Raw genomic sequence first — 22,386 nt, forward strand, 5'->3', positions numbered from 1 at the left:
CATCCGGTGAAGAAAAACGCTATAATCAATTATGTTATATCAGGAAACCAAAATTTGAACTCTTAATAAAACCAAATTTTGTGAAATATCTACTTAAATGTATTTATTATGCCAGAATTTTATGGCAAAATATTGTTGCTATGGCCGCCATTTTGATGACGTCATCAAATTGACCAGACGCGGTTGTCAGAATCTTCACAAACTTTTTTTTTTTATTTAGGACACCATAACTTTTCAGAAAATCACCACCTCTAGCTTCCTTCAAAAAAATCCCACGGGATTCCCTTAGGGACTCCACTTACTGTTGAAAATACGATTATTTATTCATTACATTGTTATTTCCTGACAAACAATTGTCAATTATAACAAAGGGGGCTTTTACTCGTTACAAAGCAAAGCACGAACTAAAATGTCGGCGCAACCTTAGAAACGATAGCACGAAGAAGTAGTCCCTGGAAAAGTTACCATAATCAGTCTAAAAAGTAGAAGAGAAAAATAATCATTTTTTTTTTTTACTTGCATTGAAACATTCAATCTAAGCATGCTTCATGTAAAGTTACGTGGTATTCCTTACGCAACGACGTACCCGGTCAATTCATACCCCGGTACGATATTTCTGTCATAGGGAAACTAGTCGAGTACAGGGTACCATTCGATTCTGTGTATCTATATTGACGTCGTAACAATTACACAATACTCACTACTTTGATCGATGGGTCATAAGACTATTACTTGTTGTTATGCGATGTTGTAATTACAGGTCCACATTTCCTGGGTGTATCTGAAAGTTCACCGGAGAAAGTGTGTATAAATACCAGCTTGATTTTCGATATTGCATCCCCTCATCACTGGCGCATATGAACAGGTAAGCAAGATTTGTGATAAAACTGTGTCAATATGGTGGAACGATTGTAACTAAAATTTACGTTACTGGCATTTAGTTTTAGACTTACTATTTGTAAGTCTAGGGCAAGACTTTGCTTGTATTTCGTTTTTCATTTTGTATATGATTTTTATTTTGGCATGACAATATTTGAAAGTAAAGTTAGTGAATGAAATAAAACATTTGAACTGGTTAGACAAGATTATTAACACAAGTTAACTGGAATTCCTTCACAGTTTCTTTTCAATGAAATGACAAACAGTCTTAAATATTTTCTAGTAATTATGCAACCAAATAATACTTTCAGGATCAACATGAACTATCTTACCTTTACCCTTTCGACCTTGACCCTTATCGTGACCCTCGGCTGCTGCCTTGGAGGCGGGTATGGGGGATATGGAGGTGGATATGGTGGATATGGAGGAGGAGGAGGATATATCATGAATGATGTTGGAATGTATGGTGGCTACGGAGGGGGATATGGCCAGGGATATGGAAAAGGATACGGAGGGGGATATGGCCAGGGATATGGAAAAGGATACGGAGGGGGATATGGCCAGGGATATGGAAAAGGATACGGAGGGAAAGGTTATGACACGTACCAACGGGAGGTGTACATCCCATATCCTACGCCAGTAGGTCCCGCTCCGGGTGCTGTCGCGGGAGCCTCCGCAGCCGGAGGTGACAATACATTCCTTCTGTGTAAGTTTTCAGCTTTCTCTTGTGTGTAGTGACACGGTACATAATATAATATTTTAACCATTATTGATTCGAAATTAACAAGCACCTCTATGTGTTGTTTTTGCGAAATTCTATCATAAAGGGGTTTTAAGTATTCACACCGTATCTAACTAGTGTGAATTGTTTTACATAAGAGTTACATCGAATAATAAGTAACTAATAGATATTAACTTAGGAATTTAAAACATATTTTCATGTTTTCACATATTGGGTTGAAATGATTTGTCCTTTCATGTACAATCCAATTCGTAAAAAGTGAGAGAAAAAAAGGCTAATTTTTGGATTTAATTAGTTGGGATGGTTCATATTAGAGTTAATTCGAATAATAAGCAATTTAAACACAGTAATTAATGAATTTAATATGGTTTTTCCTGTTTTCACATATTGGGTTGTTTTCACATATTGGCACGCAACCCTTCTAATTAAACAGAAGCCCGATTTGGATTTTTACATTTTGGCGTCTAGCATCATTAATAGGAACTTGATAAAACAGGTTGATGGTGCAGTGTAATTCGTTTCTGACCTACCCAATCTATTATGACTGTTATAGCCGCAAACAAATAGTGTGTTTTACGTTCATCTTTCATTACTAATAATTTAGATCTCCTTAGTGTATAAATATCATAGTTCGAAAATGCTATCACATAAATATATATCATATAACGTAACATGATAACGTGACAACAAATAGCGTAAAACATTAATGATATTTAATATTCAGAGAGAACGATTTACTAATATACGTTTACTTTCAGTTGGAGGTGCCATTTTGCTTCTGCTCCTGTTAAGAAACAACAATTCTGGATAAGTCACCACTTAAATATCGGATTACGACGGGTGTGTATGCTCAGATATCACTTACCGTTACCATGTTAACATACAAATGAACAGATATTTTTATTCATGGATGATTTAAACAGAATTAACAAATTTACCATTGGAGGCTATAGTAGGATATATGATGTACTGAAAATAACAATGTCAAAGATTTTTTGTTTGTTTTAGATTTCAGATTTGTTTCCCTTTTGTGCGCAAGACTCCTTGACTGTAGCCAAAGACCCCTGTGTGTTTCCTGTTTTACTGTATATTGGTTTTTCAATAAAGCATTTGTTTCTATAAATGTATTTGTTTTATCTGTTTGTTTTATCAAGATTGAATTGCTGATTTCGCCTTTTTTAGTATGCGTTAAGTGCATGGTATCAGTTCATGTTGTAGGCGTGATTTACTAGCGATTTTCGTTGGATTAATGTGGAAGGCGCTTAAAATAAGATAACTACAGACAAAAATGAACTCTATTTGTATCTTCGAAATAAATTTTGAATTTAAATAACCTGTAAAAGATATATTTTTATTTTTATGTCACTTTCACATATACTGATACTAATGATCGTGCGAAAATATTAATATCTGTTCAGAAAAAACGAGTAGAAGAAGAGATAAATGAACGTATTTGGTCGTAAAGTTCGAGATAAGGGAGGTAGGAGAGAAGTGAGCTTTCGCCTTTTGTTACAGTGTTGGAGATTGGAAAGGAGTATTAGAAATAAGCGTTAGGGTTTGCCTTGGCAGCTTAGTTCTTTAATAGGAGATATGGTTAAAGCTTATATATTTTCGAAAATGTTGGTCGAGAAATATACGGTGTAAAAGACATTTTTACTGTTTGAAAGAGACACAAATGCATATTTAGACCAAACTTTGGTGAAGTTTGGAATCTTAAAGGGCAAGCAAGCATAGTGTAAAAAATATCAAGTTGTCTTGTTTACCTGATCTAGATAATCTTATTTCATACTATTTGAAGGAGATAACTATCAGCTAAGCTTTTCTACACTAAGGTTCAACAAATCCTATAAAAAGAAACATCGTGAGGTAAATGTAATCAATGGTAAGGCATTAATGCTGAAGCCTTCGTGAACATAGTTCACTAGACTTATAACAACATGACAATCTCTCTGGCGACCCAACTGAATATTTATCTAAAGTTCATTTAAATACATATGTCATGCAGGGCTTTATCTCTCTTTTACTTGCTGTGAAGAGGAATATCCCGTAGCAGGAATATACGTTATCATTGATTCACATAGGCATATCCCATGCACGAGTATGAAGTAAGTATCATGTATCGAAGAAAATTGAAACTATTCCTATTAATATCAATTCTCAATTCCGGTTTTTTAAAAATTATTTCGATAAAACAAATCACTATCAATCAACATAATAACAAATCCGCTACTTATAAACACCATCAATCAAGTAGACACCAAAACAACAGGAAATATCACAGCCAATGAGGTAAAACATGGTGTTTCAGACTATAACGGGTTTCCTCATTAGGGATGTTTATGTCTATATACATTTTAATGGGGTTATCTAATTACAAAAGTAATATGTTGATTTGTATTTGAATCGGGCCTTTTACTTGTCAGATTTACAAATATTGTTTTCATTAAATGACTTGGTAACTGCAGAGTTCTATATTTGTGATATTGAGAATGATTTGACAATACATTTTTAATTAAACACCATACGAATAGAGTAAATTGTTAAGATAGGCTATATATACCCATGTTAAAGCATTACTCGATCATTGATCACCGTTTTGTGTTCGAGCTTGGTATATCAATTTCCTCATGACAGCCAACACAGCATAACTAATGCTGCTTTAGATATACACACATGCTGTATAAATACCAATAAATAACATCAATGTTTATATAAGATTCGAAAAAGTTAATCAGGCTTCTTTTTGTTTAGTAATCATATATCCATATAACAATTACTATGATAACCAGCCTTATGTTGATTTCAACATATTTTATTGACATAGAAGAATGTTACACTGTCAAAAGGATTGGACAACAGGCTTATAGCCTATATAAGTCCTCTCCATTGATGGTAGGTATATGGACATAATGGATTGATTTTATAATAATAAGATTTTGCTTACTGTCAAAAATTGGTCATTGTAAATCAGTAACATATTTGGCGTTAGAACCGTTTTTTTCTCTCTTTTTTCTCTCTTTATTTTTATGTTTAAGACAATATGTCACTACAAAAATAAATGTACAGTACTGTTCATTAATAATATGATATAAGCATAACTATTTAGTAACGGATACAATATGAATATGTAGGAATTGGCTCGATGATTTAATTTCTGGTACATGAAAAATTTAATCAACATACATTTTATTTTGTAATAATATATTTGTGTATCCATTATATTTGGTAATTAGTGTCTGCCATATAACAGTGTATTAATTGGATTTAGTCTGCAGTATACAATGTAGGTAAAATATATATATTGGTATTAGACCGCATATACATATAGTATACAAGCTTTAATATCAGATTGAAGACCGCACAGTCCTTGTGTTACGTTTAGGTCTTCAACTGAACACTGTACAGGATCCAGAGTAAATATTATTGCGGTATAATTCACAGTAATGCATTTGAGTACATATATGAAAAAAATGGAGATCTTAAGTATGTACACTAAAAATCAAAGATATAAGTAGTATGGGAGAATATAAAAGGAAAGCATAACAATATCATGATAACCAGCCAGAGATGCACTCCCGTACGAATGGATGTTGTTTTTATAAATAAGTGTTATTATCTACAAATATATATACATGTGTATATATATTAATTCAAAATGTGTCAAGTTGCCTGGTATTATACTCGATATTCAACAAATAATTTAGTTTTAACTATATATTTTAGAATAGAGCTAAGAATTTCCATATTTACGCCTTCATTACATGTTTGACAGCCATATAATAAGTTGGTGAGATGAAAATGGTTATGTTTTCCAATAAGTTCAAGTTCATTTTTTAGTAATGCTCTTTGGACTGAAAACAGAGGACAGTGAAGAAAAAAATGTGAGACAGTTTCGTGGTTTAAATCACAAGAACACATAGGATTATCTTTTAAATGATCAATATATAGGTCAAAATTTAAGTTGCTACATTCTAAGCTGACAAAGTATGATATTACCCTTCCATGATCCTTTATTTTTGAATACATTTGAAACGCTCACATCTTCCTCTTCACTGATATTTGACATGTTTATAAGTTTCTTAAAAATGTTAAGGGAGGTTGCTTGTACTGTAGTAGGTGAGAGTTTATTAAACTCGCGGAGCATTGAAGGAAAAAACTATGATAGTAGTTGTTTGATCTACAGAGTGGAGGGCTAAATATTCTATTTCTACGCAATGAATGTATATTTGCTTCATTATTGTTAATAAAAGGGATGATTGATTCTTGCAAGTATAAAGGTGCATGGCCATGTAGTATTTTGTACATTAATATCAATTGATGATTTTTCCGACGAATTTCTAATGGTTCCCACCCTAATTCCCTATAAAGTAAGTGATGTGATGTTCCTCTTCTCAGCCCTGTTATAATTCTTGCTGCTTCCAGGTGGATAGATTCTAGTAAATTTTTTAGTTGGGTTGTACAATTATTCCAAATTACATCAGCATATTCAAGTAAAGGTCTTATGAATGCAAAATATATTTTTATAAGAGTTTCTCTGCTAAGTTTATATTTCAAACAGCGTAGTATATTTATTCTAGTATATGCTTTTTCATAAATAGTTTGTATATGGGATTCCCAGGTACCAAGTGTTTATGAGTAGATTCATTAGAAATTACATCATTTTGAAATAAAATTGGTGGTAAAGCAACTTCTTTTTTCCAGGAGAATAATGCAGATTTTGTTTTTGTTTGATTGAAATTTACATCCCATAGTTTAGCCCATTCACTAATATGTTTTAAATCATCTGTAAGAAGTTGTGCAGACTGATCAGGATTGTTATCAACAATGACATATAGGGAGGTATCATCAGCAACGAGTTTTACTTTACTTGAAACAAGATCAGTAATTTCCTATTTGAAAGGTAATTATGGATCCAAGATAATAATTTACCTTTGATTTCATAATTACTTAATATTTTAACAAGACCTGTATGCCAAACCCGATCAAAGGCCTTGCTTATATCACAAAATACAAACCTAACTTCTTTACCTGGTCTAAAGCCGGACTAATTGAAGTTAGGACATCAGGAAGTTCAAGGTTGTTAGATGAAGATGAGATAGAAGTGAAGTATTTACATTTATTTAGACAGGCAGCTTTTTCACTCGGGTGATAAAAGATTTCAGGGGGGGGGGGAAGTGGATGACTTATTGTTAAATTTTAAAACGGTTTTAGCTATTTTCCACCATTTATCAGGGGGTATATTTTTATCATCAAGAGAATTTTGAAGTTTAACAATGAAATTAGATTTTGCTTCTCGAATAAGGCTGATTACTAAATTCCTAATTATTCCAAAGCGCGTCCAGTGATCAGGGTTATTGGTTACTTTTGCCTTTTTATGAATTCTATTTCTTTGCCTCATTTTAGTTCTGATGTCATGGTTCATCCAAGATTTATCATTTGGTCTTACTGTAATAGTTTTACATGGTGTATATCTTTCCATCTACTCGGTGATTGCATTATTTATGATGATACTAAATTCATTTAAATTGGATTGGTTAGCTAGTTGTTGCCAATCCATATTCAGTAGACATTCATTCATTTGATTAAAATCAGCAGCGTTATATTGCCAGATTTTCTTTATATAAGAGTTTTGCTTAAATACGCAATATGATATACTAATATGTACTGGAGAATGATCGCTACAAAATGGATCGCCTACTTGTGTACCTCTTATAATATTTGTATTGTTTGTAAATACAAAGTCGATGCAACTAGAGCTTTCTGGTGTAATACGTGTGGGTTCGTTTATTAGATTTATAAGTTAAATTTAGAAAGAAGTCTTGATAGGTGGGAAGTTGGTTGAAGAGAAAGAAGATTAACATTAATGTCCCCTACTAATAAAATATCTAGAGAAAGGTCTGATGCTTTTTCAAGTATGCCATCAAGTTTCGTGTTTGCTGATAGTTACTTCCAACCATAGTAGCTCAATATCATCTATTTCAAGATCATGTCTCCCTTGGTTAAAACAGAATCTTTATAATAAACCCGTACACCACCTCCCTGTCTATTAAGTCTGTCTTTTCTATGGAGATTTATCGAATGAGAATCAATAATAATATCACAGTTTGGGATTTCAGGTTTAACATGCGATTCAGTGATAAAGATAATGTCATTGTTATTTAGTTCAGCTTCATTTAAGTCAGTTTTAGTACGTATAGATCGATAATTCAAATGGACAATATCTAGATTTCCTAAGGGACCAGGGTTTTCCTCTATATCAGACGATACTGTCAATAACACGAGCATGATAGTGTATATAAATAATAGGTTATTCCAATCTACATAACTACTTAACATTAAAGTTATTAGGCTGTTGTTTAGGTAAGAAGGGTGGCATTGTTTTGGCAGCATACATACCTGGCGATATAAATATAGGGATGAAACACTTGATGAAAATAAATGAACAGACTCAAGTGCCCTTAATATTGAAACAAGAGAAAACTTACCCATTGTCAAAAATGACAAAGATTAAGATCTGGAGCTGTTTCAAAAGGCACTCGAGTCTGTGATCCGGCAAGAATACATCCATGGCTGGCATATGATTGTTAAGCAGGGGTTTCGGAAGGGGATATAGGGTTTCTAAGAGGGATACACAGTTGGTAACAAAAATACATACATGATATCTATAGTGGTGGAGGAATCGTAAGGTTCCTCCATCAGACGCAACACATGGTGTAACAAAGCTCGCGGTTATACGGAAGCTTTTTATACTATAATACAATCATATTTAATACAAACATTTCTATGATAAAGACTTTGTACACTATCTTTGTGGCTTAAACATTATACGCCTAAAGTAGTATGTGAATAAGTTATCGAGTACATTTTCCTGGTAATGAGCTTAATGAGGATTGTGCAAGGATATTACACCAGATTATATAAAAACAATGGATTTAACCACGAGGGAAAACTGAGAAAATGCATGATACATATTGAGAGAGGTTAGATAACCTTACTAATATTTAATGATTAATAAGGTAAGATTGACACTAAAAGTAGTTGCTGTACACATGAGACTTGATCTAGTATTGTTGCAAGGATGGCAGGACATATGTGCTAGTCAAAACAGAAGAATGTCAGTTACACTAATGCAAGGGATATGTCAGCTCTTATACAGTGATTATGAAAGAGTTTGCTACTACTATTGGTCGACAATCAGGATTAGCATTGATTACTATTCGGTAACCTGGATAGGAAATGTATCTTGTATCTAATAAGTAGATACCAAGGAGAATTGGACAGATAAAGTAACACACCATATGTAGACTGGTATTCTAAAGTAAGGTTGACATATATGGGGTTGTCAGTACTATATATATATACCATAGTGTACGTTGAAACTACTATATATGCCTTTGGGTTGCCGAAAGTCATCTGGCATTGATAAAAGATTCATTTAGTATACAGATAATATTGCCTAACACTTAGGAAGGGGGGGGGGGTACATTCTTATGGGTTGTGGCCATGGTTTATCATAGAAATGATCGGGATCTATGGATTGATATGATCAAGGATGTAGACTTAGCATAAGTTCAGATTTATTAATTTTAGCTAGATTGGTTTGATAAACTTCTCAAAAACATGTAATATACACACTCATCATGCCATGGGCATGGACATATGTGTCATGCATGTTTGGATATATGAGAGAGAGAAAAATGGATACAGACTAGAAATTACAACTCATGCATACCTTTCAGAAAAATCAAGGTACATGTACGTCTGTACACAAAATATACCTGTTTTTCATATAAATATATGTATATACATGACGCACATGGAGGGGAGGTGGATGGTATGTCTCTGGTTGTGTATATCAATATAAGATAATGTAGTACAATAAAAATGCTGTTAGCAAAAATACTCATTTCTCCCTAGTATCTTCTAGATCGACTGAATATCAATTAATATATGTATAAATTGGGAGATAATGGTAAACACATGGTAAACACTTTATTCCTTTGGCAGAGGGGTGAACAGGTTGGAAACAGCTGTACTGGCGGTGGACTGGTTTCTGTATTTGATGTAAGTACGTCTAGGAGTGAGGAATTCAGCAGATGAGGGTTTGGAGCCAGTTCGATTTTGGCGGATAGGTGGATCAGGGTATGAGGATAATTCGGACAGGGGAGTGACAGTAGCTTTTTCTCCGGTGTTGCTACGAATTACAATCCTGCCGTCTGTGGTCCAGGTGCTGCTGATGAGTTTCCTGCTCTTGAGAAACCGTGCCTTGGCGTAAACCTTGGCACGCTGACTGGTGAGGGCCTCATTAAGAAAAAGTTTCTGTAGAGCTGGGTGAGCAAGATATTTGGGCGAGGTGGTAGATGGGTTCATGACCGAGGAGGGCTGGGTTTCAGCTGGAGGCTGGTCATCAGCGACAGGTTTCTTGAAGAGACAGAACCTAGCTTCGTATATCTGGGCTCTGATTCTGTAGGAGAGGAACCGGACGATGATATCGCGGGGGTGTAGTGACGACCGGATGCGACCTACTTATATTGTTTAGGTCGATATGGACTCCAAGTCGTTCAATACATGAATTAATAACAAGCGAATCGGTGTCCTCGTGGTTGGACTCGGGGATGCCCGGAATTTGAGACAGTTACGGCGGGAGTACTGTTCCATGTCGTTTAGCCGAGACTCAAGCTCGGCTATCTGGCGATGGAGCTGGGGTATCCATAGGCTGGATAGTAATGACTCCTTGAATAGGCTGTTATTCATGAGTTTTTCAATGACTTCACTTATTACTTCAGGGTCTTTGATTTCATTGATATTGGCAACATTAGCGAGATTATCAGAATTCAATGTGGATAGTGTAGAATGATACGTTGATAGAGGGGTAAAGTAACAAAATTTTCAGCGAGTCGGAATGAGAGATAAAGATGGCGTCGGATAACCAACCTTATGACAATATATGGATTATTGGGTGAGTTCTATATAAACCCCTGACTGTGGTTGAACTGATCTGTGTTGGGGCGGTATTGCGAGTGTTGGTTAATGTTAAACAAGCGATATATCCGGGCCTATAGGCAATGATTTATGGTCTAGTGGTTAAGAAATGCGTTAAGTTTCTTCAGGCCAATTCCGCATAAGCTATGCACGGTCACTTAAATCAAAATAGGTCAAGGTTTCCATAAGATCATATGAGATTATGCGCAGTAAAACATGAATAAGTTGTATTGGTCTGAATATCTTTAATACTAAGTAGAACTTCTTTCTCATTTTGTTTGGTTTTCATTTAATTTGGTCGTTAAAAGAAAGAAGTGGTGTCTAGCTCACACACAATATTTAACCTCAAGTAAGTAGTAATAGTGGCTAGGCTTATGCTGGGAAAATATCCAACCATCCAGAGAATGACATTTCTTTATAAAAAGCTCCTTCTATCAGATTAATTGATGTTTTCACTTTGTACACTACCACAACTCAAACTGAAGTGATTATGACTTCTGGCCCAGAACAATTCGCAAATTTCCCAAAAATCCATTTTTGGCGTTTATATTATATTATTTTATTATATTATAATGCTAAACAAATCACACAGACCATATTGTCTGTGAATTTTTCACAACTTTTTATTTTCATTATCATAAATATAATTTATCTGCAGTAAAGCTGATTGATGGGTGAGTCCTAATTTGAGCAAGTATGTTATTGTTATTGTTGTTGTTCTACAACTCTCTAATATTGTTATTGTCTATATTAAGAAGTGTTATGTATTTGTTGTGCGTGTTATTGTTGCATTTCTTTGTTAATAGTAGCTTATTAATTTAATCAATTTCATTATCAAATAAGTTTTGACTCCCATAGAGAGAAGTTATATAGGCTTGCCTGTTATTCGATGAATTTGACTGTTCTATCCATATAAATTATATGTAAAACAATTTGAAAGGAACTAAAAAGGTGCTGATGCTCTAAATCAGCCATAGTATATATTTTAATGGGTTTTTTTTTCAAAATAACATCAGGCATCAGGATCAGTAAATATTTGGCAGTGTCCGAACAAGATCACCATACATAGTCGATGCGTTTGAATTTTACCTTTATATTGCGTAACATATATAGGATACCACCTGCTGCCTAACGACGGTGTCCGGGTGTATTCTGGTAAGCGTTCGCGTCCGGTGTGAACTACGACTGTTATTTGTACTGGGCTGGTCCGGGTGTATTCTGGTAAGCGTTCGCGTCCGGTGTGAACTACGACTGTTATTTGTACTGGGCTGCGTACCCCATATGATGGTGTACTATCAGACAGTTAGCGGAAATGACCACCAGGATTTGTGAGAGCTGAGGTAAAGAGTATAGTATATACACCTGCAAATATACTGACCTTTCATCAACACTGTTTACAGGACAGTAAAAAGGTAAGCATACATAATTATATAAATCTTGTCTAATTTGAGAGGTTATTAACTTGTATTTGATACCAATGCTCTAATTAATTTTTATATATCAATTTTCACAACGGTAATGTATAAAAAAAGTCTGTTAAAATGATCTAATAACAATTGAAACATAGCCATTAAAATATAACAGGATCACTAACTCACTTACATTATGAAGTGTTATAGGGTAAAATTTAACTCCTTTTGGAGGTAGAAATCATGACAGTGCTACATGAGTTCCATTTAACGTATTGTTGAAACGCTTTCTATGGTTACAGCAATTTCTATTTTTTCACCGTGAATAAGTGTGTTTTTGGCTATTTTGATTGTCTTTGTATATCAACTTAAAGATATAATTTAGTCCGTTTGTTTATATTAGGAATATTTACATTTGCCTTTTAACCTTTTTTAATTTTCATTGAAGTACAAGGACCAGCATGAGGATCACTATCAGATCCCTCGTGTCCTTGACCCTTCTCGCGACCATTGGCTGTTGTCTTGTGGATGGCGAGTATGGGGCATATGGAATTGACAAAGGGTACGGTGGATATGAAGGAGGATATGACATGCACGAGAATAGACATGGATATTACGGAGGTTATGACGGGTACGGAAAAGGGTACGGAGGTTATGGTAGCGGATATGGGGGAGGAAAAGGTTACGGAGGAAAAGACCACGACATGCAAAACAAGGCTTTGTACGTTCCTTACCCTATGTCCACAGGTCCTCCTCTGTCAGCCCTCATGGCGGCCTATGACAGCGACAGAGGTACTAGTGATATCCTGTGGCTTATCCGTGAGTATTATCAAACTGTATGCTGCGACTCTCAAGCCTATCAATAGATATTTGAAAATATCTAAATAGTATCCTGTTTTTAAATTGACCCATCTTTGGTGGATATTTCGATCGAGGTTATAAATTGGCTTACAATCAAATATTATATACACAGCAGTGGAGCTGCTAACGTATTGGTTGCAGGCTTCCGTCTTCATATTTATTTATTTTTTGCCAAAGATGACATATTGTTTGAGAATTTATGAAGATCTTTATTGTAAATTTTCTTTAATGTGAACTATATATTTTTAAAGGTAAATTTCTTAGTACTGGCAGACAAGCATATCGCAATTAAAACACCGTATATAAACCTAAACATGTATAAGTTATATATTTATAATATGCTTTGCTATAACTGGCATTTGTAGTCGGATGTATCCTGTTGTTTTCCCTGCTGTACAATAACAGCACTAATAGATAGATTCAGTCCGAACGTCAAGGTTTATCACGAGTGACTATGAGATTGGAGGCTATCGGATCAATTTGGTAAGTCTGAGTTAGATCATACCTATAAACAATCATATAGAAATTAAAAATGTCAGTGATATCAAATATAATGTTGTTTATTTAAATGTTAAGATACATTGTATATACACGTACCACGTACCATTTGCAAATAAAACAACAAAGCTTATCTGGCCTTTTTAATCTTAGTAACAAAAATACATAATATAATACGTTTGTCCGATTTTTTCTTTCAGATAATTAGTTTGAGCACAAGATTTCATTGCTGTTACGAAAGACCCATCGGTGTTTCTCCCCGCATTACATGTTTGCAATCTTTGTTAATAAAGCATGGAAGCAGTTTTTGTACTTTGATTGTATCTGAACACGTTTGATATTGTTTGTAACTGTACAACATAACGACCTACGGTCATATAACAGCCTTAGCTTTAACTGTTTAGGCCACGATGTCAAACATTTAAAAGTTGGAAAACTGCTTAAACGAAAAAAGCAAAATAAGATACAAAAAAAAAAAACAAAAAAAAAATATAATGCGCGATTATCTACGAGCATTTTCAGTTGAAGCACAGTTACAAAAACAGAACAAGAATAGTACTGAAATAATGATAGAAGGATTCCGTTCATTCATAAGAAAGATTAAATGATTGTAATAGCATATATATTTTGTAAAACTATTGAAAATGTTTATTGGTAAATATTTCTCTTATAAATGACCACAAAGGAATATTGACGTTGTATGAGCAATCACTCTATGAAAACGAAACATTTATGTTTTATCCATGTGCAGTCAATAATCTGTCTTATTATAAATATCATTTAGATGTTTCTGGCACGATAATGTACCATTGAAACGAATTTCTTTTTATGCCCATTTCAATGCAATTCAATACATATACATTTAAAAAAAGGAGGAATGTGTTTCTTGATGTCACACTCCGTGGAATTCATTTTGTTATTATTAAGGAAGGTTTAAATGTATGCCTGTTTATTGTTAACAGCCAAAGGAGAACAAAATCATTGCAAATATTTTTCCAAGTATATTTCAACAATTTGAACTTCGTGAAAGCATTTGATTACTGTATTATCAAATACTTTATTGTTTTAAATAATGGTACGACTATTTAATGGAAGAAGTTGTATGTTTCTTTGTTTAATTCTATACAACCAAACACATTCTGATGGCGTCCATAGTTAATGTCGATTTGATATAAAAGTAATCAATGTTTGTTGTGCCAGAAAGTTGGCAGATAATTAACGATTGATATACTCTTTCGATACGATGACAAATGCATTTTTGTCATTTATTTCTGTGTCTGCAATAGGCGGATATTGCAACAGGTGAGTCCAGATATATACAGGACCACTATACCTGGATGGCGATATAAGTATGGGATATAACTATGAGATTGTATTGCAGGATGGAACGGTGGAATATTGATGTTGGATATCACTCCAAGGTTATGGATATTAATGTAAGGAAATGGAGATCACTCTAGTATAATGGAGAAAATCTCTACGGTAATGAAGATTACTGTAGGATAATCGAGTTTACTGTAGGGTAATATTTCTCTTGCAATTATAATTTATCCGTAACAAAACTTGACCAAGGAAGAGTTTTGAAATCATTCAAAACAATCGTTAATCTTGTCCAAACTTTCTCTTCAAAACATTATTTAAATCGAACAGCATACCTGTCGAATGACCAACCAAACAACAGACGAATACCTAAGTGTCAACCAAACCATAATTCAAACGTCTTTTGTTTCATCGACGACATCCGACACGTACATTTAGATCAAATACAAGGGATGTCACGTGTCCACACTGAGTATTCCGTTAATGAGAGCATACTTGTGCGTGTAATCCAAGTGATGTCACGTGTCCACACTGAGTACTCCGTTACTGAGAGCCTACTTGTGCCTGTAACCCAAGTGACTGATGTTCAAATAAAGCAAAGAAAACATGTTTCTAAATAAAGTCATAATGGCGACCATAAATTATAGTCTTTATCAACCTGCTACTCCAAAAACCTTGTGCTGTACTTTTGTTCTTCATGAGTCGACTGTCAGCACATAAGTCATGATAACCTTGTGCTGTAAGTTTGTTCTTCATGAGTCGACTGTCAGCACAAAAGTCATGATAACCTTGTGCTGTAAGTTTGTTCTTCAGGAGTCGACTATCAGCACAAAAGTCATGATAACCTTGTGCTGTAAGTTTGTTCTTCAGGAGTCGACTATCAGCACAGAAGTCATGATAACCTTGTGTTGTAGTTTGTTCTTCAGGAGTCGAATATCAGCACAGAAGTCATGAGAACCTTGTGTTTTACGTTTGTTAATTAGGAGTCGACTATCATCACAAAACATTGTGTTGTACGTTTGTTCTTCAAGAGTCGACTATCATCACAGAAATCATGATATTTTGACATAGTCTTTGAATATTATCAAAGTTGCCGACCTGACTAGGATGGGTATATACGATAATACTAATGAAGTATGTAACAAGAGTTACGGTACCTGATCAACATATCCGTAAATATGATATACTGATTCGTGAAGTTTTAATAGGACGACACAAGGACATACAGCTTTTCAAAGAAAATACTTATATACAACCTTCGATCAAATTATCTTTTCTAATTCGCATTGCATTCGAACTTAATGTATTATAAACTTAATTATTTAACCAAATAAGACTGCGAGGGGAAATATGGCCTCATCAGTAAGTACTTTCGAGTGCAGAATTTAATATGCAATGTATGGCAAATGGTTAAACATGGTTACAACAGTGTCTTAAAATGATGTCAGTAATATTTTTATGCATTTTCTCAATCATATGTGTATGTGTGTTACGTTGATCTGCTGGTTCCCGAGGTTTGCCTTAACCTTCATAGCCACACTAACATATTTTTAGTTATTAATTGCACGGTTCAGAAAATACACATTTCACTAATCATTTATTTTGAAATTAGCTTCTAATTCTCTTAATTTTGAAACTTAAAAAAATAAGAGATTTTTACGAACCTCCTCTTCTATTTCAACAGCAGTTGATACCAATAAGGATTTTCAACCTTTTTGGCCCCTAGCATCATTGATGAATGCTAGGAGGACGAAACAGCGATTTTTATTTTTTACTTCTTCAATTGTCTAATTATATCAATTTTAAAATATATTGTACAACATTTTTAGGATATTTCAAGCTGTGTACCCGCTAGATAGTACCTTACTCAGATTCCCAAAACGGGAAAATACAAAGTACGCATCTACACAAATCCCTGTTATTCAGGGATTGAAAGTTTCCAGGGAAGAAAAACACTATAACACAGGGATGGATATGCACAGAAACACACACAGAACATGTAAAACTCACCGACCGCGATAACACGCACAGAAACACACACATAACATGTAAAACTTACCAACCCCGATAACCCGCACAGAAACACACACAGAACATGTAAAACTTCCCGACCTCGATAACACGCACAGAAACACACACATAACATGTAAAACTTACCAACCCCGATAACCCGCACAGAAACACACACAGAACATGTAAAACTTCCCACCCCCGATAACACGCACAGAAACACACAGAACATGTAAAACTTACCGACCCCGGTAACACGCACAGAAACACACAAAGAACATGTAAAACTTACCGACCCCGGTAACACGCACAGAAACACACAAAGAACATGTAAAACTTACCGACCCCGGCAACACGCACAGAAACACACAAAGAACATGTAAAACTTACCGACCCCGATAACACGCACAGAAACACACAGAACATGTAAAACTTACCAACCCTGATATCACGCACAGAAACACACACAGAACATATAAAACTTACCAACCCCGATAACACGCACAGAAACACACACAGAACCTGTAAAACTTACCACCCCTGATAACACGCACAGAAACACACACATAACATGTAAAACTTAACGACCCCGATAACACGCACAGAAACACACAGAACATGTAAAACTTACCGACCTCGATAACACGCACAGAAACACACACAGAAGATGTAAAACTTACCAACCCCGATAACCCGCACAGAAACACACACAGAACATGTAAAACTTACCAACCCCGATAACGTCATACCAATTAGGTACAAACTTTATTTTAGGCTCGTGGAATACAGGTGCTAATATCCGTTTTGTTTATTCGTACGATCTAATAATCAATGCCATTTACTTTACCCGATTCCACAAATATTGACGATGTATTTATAAATATTGATGACGTCACTTATTTTTCCACCAATCGAAGTGATCATCAAATTACAAGCAAGTCAAGTATGACGTTCATATTCTCCCATACCAACATACAAGTTATTAATGAACTACTAACCAGTCAAAGTATTATTTTCATAAATTGTTTCGTACCTTTTCTGTGTTATTTTCTACTCGAAAAGTTTTGTAGGACTTTTTATGCTTTATATTTTGCATGTAGCAACCATTTTGTTAATTTTAAGAATCATTGCATTCATACAAAAATATATTCCCTCATTGATATCAAAAATCCATTTCAAATGACATCGTGTACATTTCAGGAACTTTTGGCTTTAAACACTTGAACCTACATGTTACGAGGAAAATGATTATCAACTGATATCTCAGTCGTTTTAAGTAAAGTTAGCTTCACAACAATTAATTTAAAATCCGTACCTAGAACTTTTTCGAATATTCATTCATAATACTTAAACTTTCATTATCTAAACTTTATTTATTTTACAACAATTAAAAACAAGTGATTTCATCCTATATTAATAACTAGTGTTGGCCCGGATGTTAGCGTGCGTCATTGTCCTAATAAGGGAGGAAACCAGATTATCCAGAGAAAACCGAAGAGTCGGGCTGGTGAACTCATGCCTTTTCATGTCCGGTCGGGGAATCGAACCCCGGCCGCCTTGGTTCTAATAGTTATTTAGAATCTGCAGCACTATTATATGATTTCAGTCGTTACCTAGAATTATCAGAAAAGCTTTATTTATTTTTACAAAGTAAATGATTGTGCGGAAATAAATCAAACAATTATGGCATAATTTTTGCAGCAAACTATTTTTATTGACACAAAATCTTGGTTTTAATTTAAAGTTTTGATGACGGCGCATCCTTTCTTGAAACCAGGAAAAGTCTGAAAGCAGATAAAAAATAATCACATGATGTAATATAGTTAGTGTTTTCATTGTGACAGTGCAGTGTGATTACGATCATAACAACACACTATAGGAAATTTATTTTTATAATATTCTTCAATAAATACTAATACGTTTTGTTGAAATTTTGGTGCAATGTGTTGAAGTGTGTAATATGTTTATTTTTCATATAGATCGAGGCAAAAAAAGACCTGTACATACCTAAAACAGCATCATTGTCCATTTTGGATTTTCCCGACAGACCACATCCTCTATCCTAAGGTAGAAGACCCCAGTATGGGAATAAGAAGTATGGCTAAAACTGCAAGACAAAAAATCATACTTATCTGAATTTTTTCACTTATATAGTCATTTCTTCATTCATCATGAAAACAAATTTCGGGTTCTATTTTACATCAATTGAGATCGTGAAAAGGTTTGATGTTTTGTTTGTTGTTGTACAAAGTGCGAACTGTATATATATATGCCGCCATATGTAAAACACGAGAACTATATTTGATAAGTTTCTAACAAAACTATACTTACAGATTAGCACACGTTCCCTGTACAGTGTAGATACCGGTGGTTCTGGAGGCAAGTAGATAGGTGAATATGAATTCATGTTATTTAGGCTAGGCCCATATAGCCCGTAGCCCTGACCGCCGTATTGACTTCCGCTGTAAAGGTTGTTTCCAGCTCCATATCCTCCATACTGGTCACTGTAACTAACTTCATATCCTCCATACTGGTTATTATAACTTTCTCCTTTTCCCCCGTACTGGCTATTGTAACTAGCGCCATACCCACCAGCCACACACAGCAGAAGGATAACGGGGGGCACTACTACAGTGCTGAACCTCATGGTTTCCTAGACAAATTAGAGTAAAATAGTTATATTGTATATCTTATTATGTTTAAGTACATTTGATGTGTAGTTCTTACAAATCTTTATGATCATAACTTCTAAAAGCAGTTACCCCGTTATATGTACCGTAACACTCGTTATATAAACTGTGTAAGAAATAAAGACGTTTAAATTGTAACATCATGACTTTAAACCGAATGCTGACGTTACAAAGAAAATCAACTCAGAGTCTAAATGTTGATATTTGGGAATTCGTGTCAAAACGGAATATTGCATGAATTCCATTACATATCAGATTAATAAAATATGTGACGATATATAAATGTAGCGTACCACAGATTCGCTTGAATTAAGAACTATCACACTCTTGTCATAAATCTAAAATGAACTGGAAATTCCTCTAATTTTTAACAAATATGACGTCATATCAAATTAAAATTGTATCAATGTTTACGGCACATTTCATGCTTATATTATTTATGTACATGAACCACTTCTTATGTGAAAACTTGTTTAACTCATTTGTAACATATTGCATTTGTCATTTCAAATATCAAACTGGCGGACAGATACAAAAACTGAAGCAAAACAATTAAAAAAAATATCCAAAGTGTAGGGAATAAGGAGGCAAACGTTAAAGGGACTGGTCGGGGGGGGGGGGGGGATACAAAATAAATGGGTCTAAATGCGTTCTCTGGCCTTCCAAAAGTTATACCACGGCAATATGATGGTCGAGTACTGCTTGCAATGTCCAGTTTTGACCATTAAAATCTCGGGGAAGCCCCGCGTAAATTTAGCGCATTCCTATTTATATATGTCACATGGTTGTTTCGAAAGTGAGGCAGTGAAGATAACAACAGTAGCACGCCGTCATGTGCCATGTCGGCCTCAACTAGCGGAAAAGACAGAAATACTATACGTAAATAATTGTTTTCAAAGGTCATGTATGATGCAAGTGTAGTATTCCTACTTATGTGTTGTTGTTATATATAACGGTATTGATACATCGTGCCTGTCATGACTTTTGCATGCATCTTTTTCTTTCGCCGCGATGTTTACATTTGGCCTGGTTGATGACGCGTTAGGTAAAATTACATCACTGATCTGGGTCAATTGAGAGTTTTAAACTGCCAGGTGACGATTTAGGACTTCTTTAATATAATTATATTTTTTACTCTTATAGGGTGAATTTCAGCAAAATTTGAATCGGCATATTTCATAAAAAGGTATTTTAAACATGTGTATGCCATTTTAGCAAATATGACATTATTTTCCCCGACCAGCCCCTTTATAATTCCTCTTTTATTTACTATAAATCTATGTTGTCAATGGACGAAAATGTTTTAGATTACTTTCAAAGTTCGCTTGAAAGATTAACGAAAACACTAATTAACTCATTTTACAGTTATCTAGGACAAACCTACAAACACACATTTATATAATGTTCAGGTGATGTATCATACGTTACGTCATTATTGATTCTAACGGTAGTCAATATACCGATATACTTGGTCGTTATGATATTTTGTCTTAAAGATGGTGCATGAAAAAAACCCTAAAACAGTTAACTGATTATTTGCCAACGTTTAAAAAATATCTCAATTGTTTTAACAGTATGTAGATATTCAGACATTTAAATATATCTCAGAAGGGAATTGAAATCGTACTTATCAGATGCGCGCTTTGCACTTATAAGTAACATATGTATAAGCATTGGGTGCCTGACAAGTTCATCCAAATATAGGGTTTAACTAGACATAAGTTAAAAACAACACAATAGACCAAAACTCCTTTATCACAATTACAGGTACTTTATAGATAAAAGTTACACACATATACACATGTGATCGCACGTTTAAATATCAGTATTAAAACAAAAACAATTATATTAACTTCACCATATATTTCGTTCAGTATCTCAACGTTCAAAGTATAAATATATAGATGTAACTTACTGGAAGTAGGAGGTATACCGCGGAATACCTTACCAGCTAGATGCTTCCGAAAGAAGAAAGTATCGCCCACCAGCACAGGATGAGACTATTCACCGCTGGTGATGTATCCGCGTTATGCGGAAGTCCGGTGTAGGTTACACGCCATGCTGATGTCAGAAGTCAGAGGTCAACAATGGTCGATATCAGATTTAATGATATACTGTATGTGTATTGAAAAACAATACTAAACCACGCACTAGCGTTAATATTCAAGGTGCAAATCTAGATACAACTTTCTAAGTGTAGATAGATACAAACAAGACACAGGTAAGATATTACCTTATTGGTGCATAAGACAGCTTTGCTGTATGTAAGATATTACCAAGCGATCAACATCAACAACTAGACGATTACGGTCTGATTTATCAACCAAATTATGCGACTTTGAACAAAGTTATAATTAATGTAACCAGTTGCGCAGGTTTTGTCGTATACGCCTTTATGGTAACTTGCTTTGATTGTGAAGACAATTTGCAAATGAATTATACCGATTTACAGAATCGTGTATAATACATGTAATGCTATTGTGTAATTTGTTATTAAAGTATTGAACTGTTTATGCATTGCATTTATGATACAGCTTTGCAAGCAAACAACATAATGATTTGTTTAAATGCGTGTCATTCAATAAGATCATAAATGCCATACAAAACAGTAAAATGCTTATATTTACGTTTTCTCAACTTTTTACGGGGTTTATTTAGCGTATAAAAAATATATTTAACACTTAATATTTCCGCCTTATCGACAGGGCCTATGTATTAAATATTGTACAGTGTACAAGTAAAGTGTTAACTTATCAATACTGTATTGTGTTGCACTGTATTACAAATGTTCATGAACATTATAAATTCGGCGAGCTACGTATAAAATGTCACTGGTACAATAAGCGACACAGTCTTGATTTACTATAGCAACCTATAAAACATCACTAGTGCGGGCAGGTACATTGCCCTGTTTTACTNACACTTGTGACAGAAAATTGACATTTATGTAAAAATACGTAACATAGCTTATGCACTTTTGACAGAAAATCGTCGG

At 34.5% G+C, this 22,386-nt stretch overlaps 1 protein-coding gene and 2 long non-coding RNA genes across 3 annotated transcripts; 2 read left to right on the forward strand and 1 right to left on the reverse strand.

Annotated features, from left to right (window-relative positions):
- The first annotated feature begins 760 nt into the window (after positions 1 to 760).
- LOC110449039 (keratin-associated protein 6-2-like) lies at positions 761 to 2,740 on the forward strand. Its single transcript, XM_021495612.1, has 4 exons — positions 761 to 865; positions 1,191 to 1,585; positions 2,380 to 2,461; positions 2,630 to 2,740. Exons 1-3 carry the CDS (start codon positions 858 to 860, stop codon positions 2,430 to 2,432), a joined length of 456 nt encoding a protein of 151 aa, XP_021351287.1. The 5' UTR covers positions 761 to 857; the 3' UTR covers positions 2,433 to 2,461; positions 2,630 to 2,740.
- A 9,046-nt stretch (positions 2,741 to 11,786) lies between these two features.
- LOC110449035 lies at positions 11,787 to 13,669 on the forward strand. The gene is made up of 4 exons (XR_002462807.1): positions 11,787 to 12,015; positions 12,461 to 12,831; positions 13,239 to 13,356; positions 13,572 to 13,669. It is a non-coding gene; the product is annotated as an uncharacterized LOC110449035 (long non-coding RNA).
- Positions 13,670 to 18,392: 4,723 nt separating this feature from the next.
- Positions 18,393 to 21,410, reverse strand: LOC110449043. The gene is made up of 4 exons (XR_002462810.1): positions 21,307 to 21,410; positions 19,033 to 19,354; positions 18,709 to 18,808; positions 18,393 to 18,485 (listed from the first exon to the last, which is right to left on the reverse strand). It is a non-coding gene; the product is annotated as an uncharacterized LOC110449043 (long non-coding RNA).
- Positions 21,411 to 22,386: the final 976 nt, after the last annotated feature.

The sequence above is a fragment of the Mizuhopecten yessoensis genome, unplaced genomic scaffold (genome assembly GCF_002113885.1).
Source record: "Mizuhopecten yessoensis strain PY_sf001 unplaced genomic scaffold, ASM211388v2 scaffold4439, whole genome shotgun sequence".
Taxonomy (NCBI): domain Eukaryota; kingdom Metazoa; phylum Mollusca; class Bivalvia; order Pectinida; family Pectinidae; genus Mizuhopecten; species Mizuhopecten yessoensis.

Excerpts from the sequence above, each read along its gene's own strand:
- LOC110449039 (XM_021495612.1), top strand. Across the intron at positions 1,586-2,379 it reads TGACAATACATTCCTTCTGT|TTGGAGGTGCCATTTTGCTT; the intron begins GTAAGTTTTCAG and ends GTTTACTTTCAG.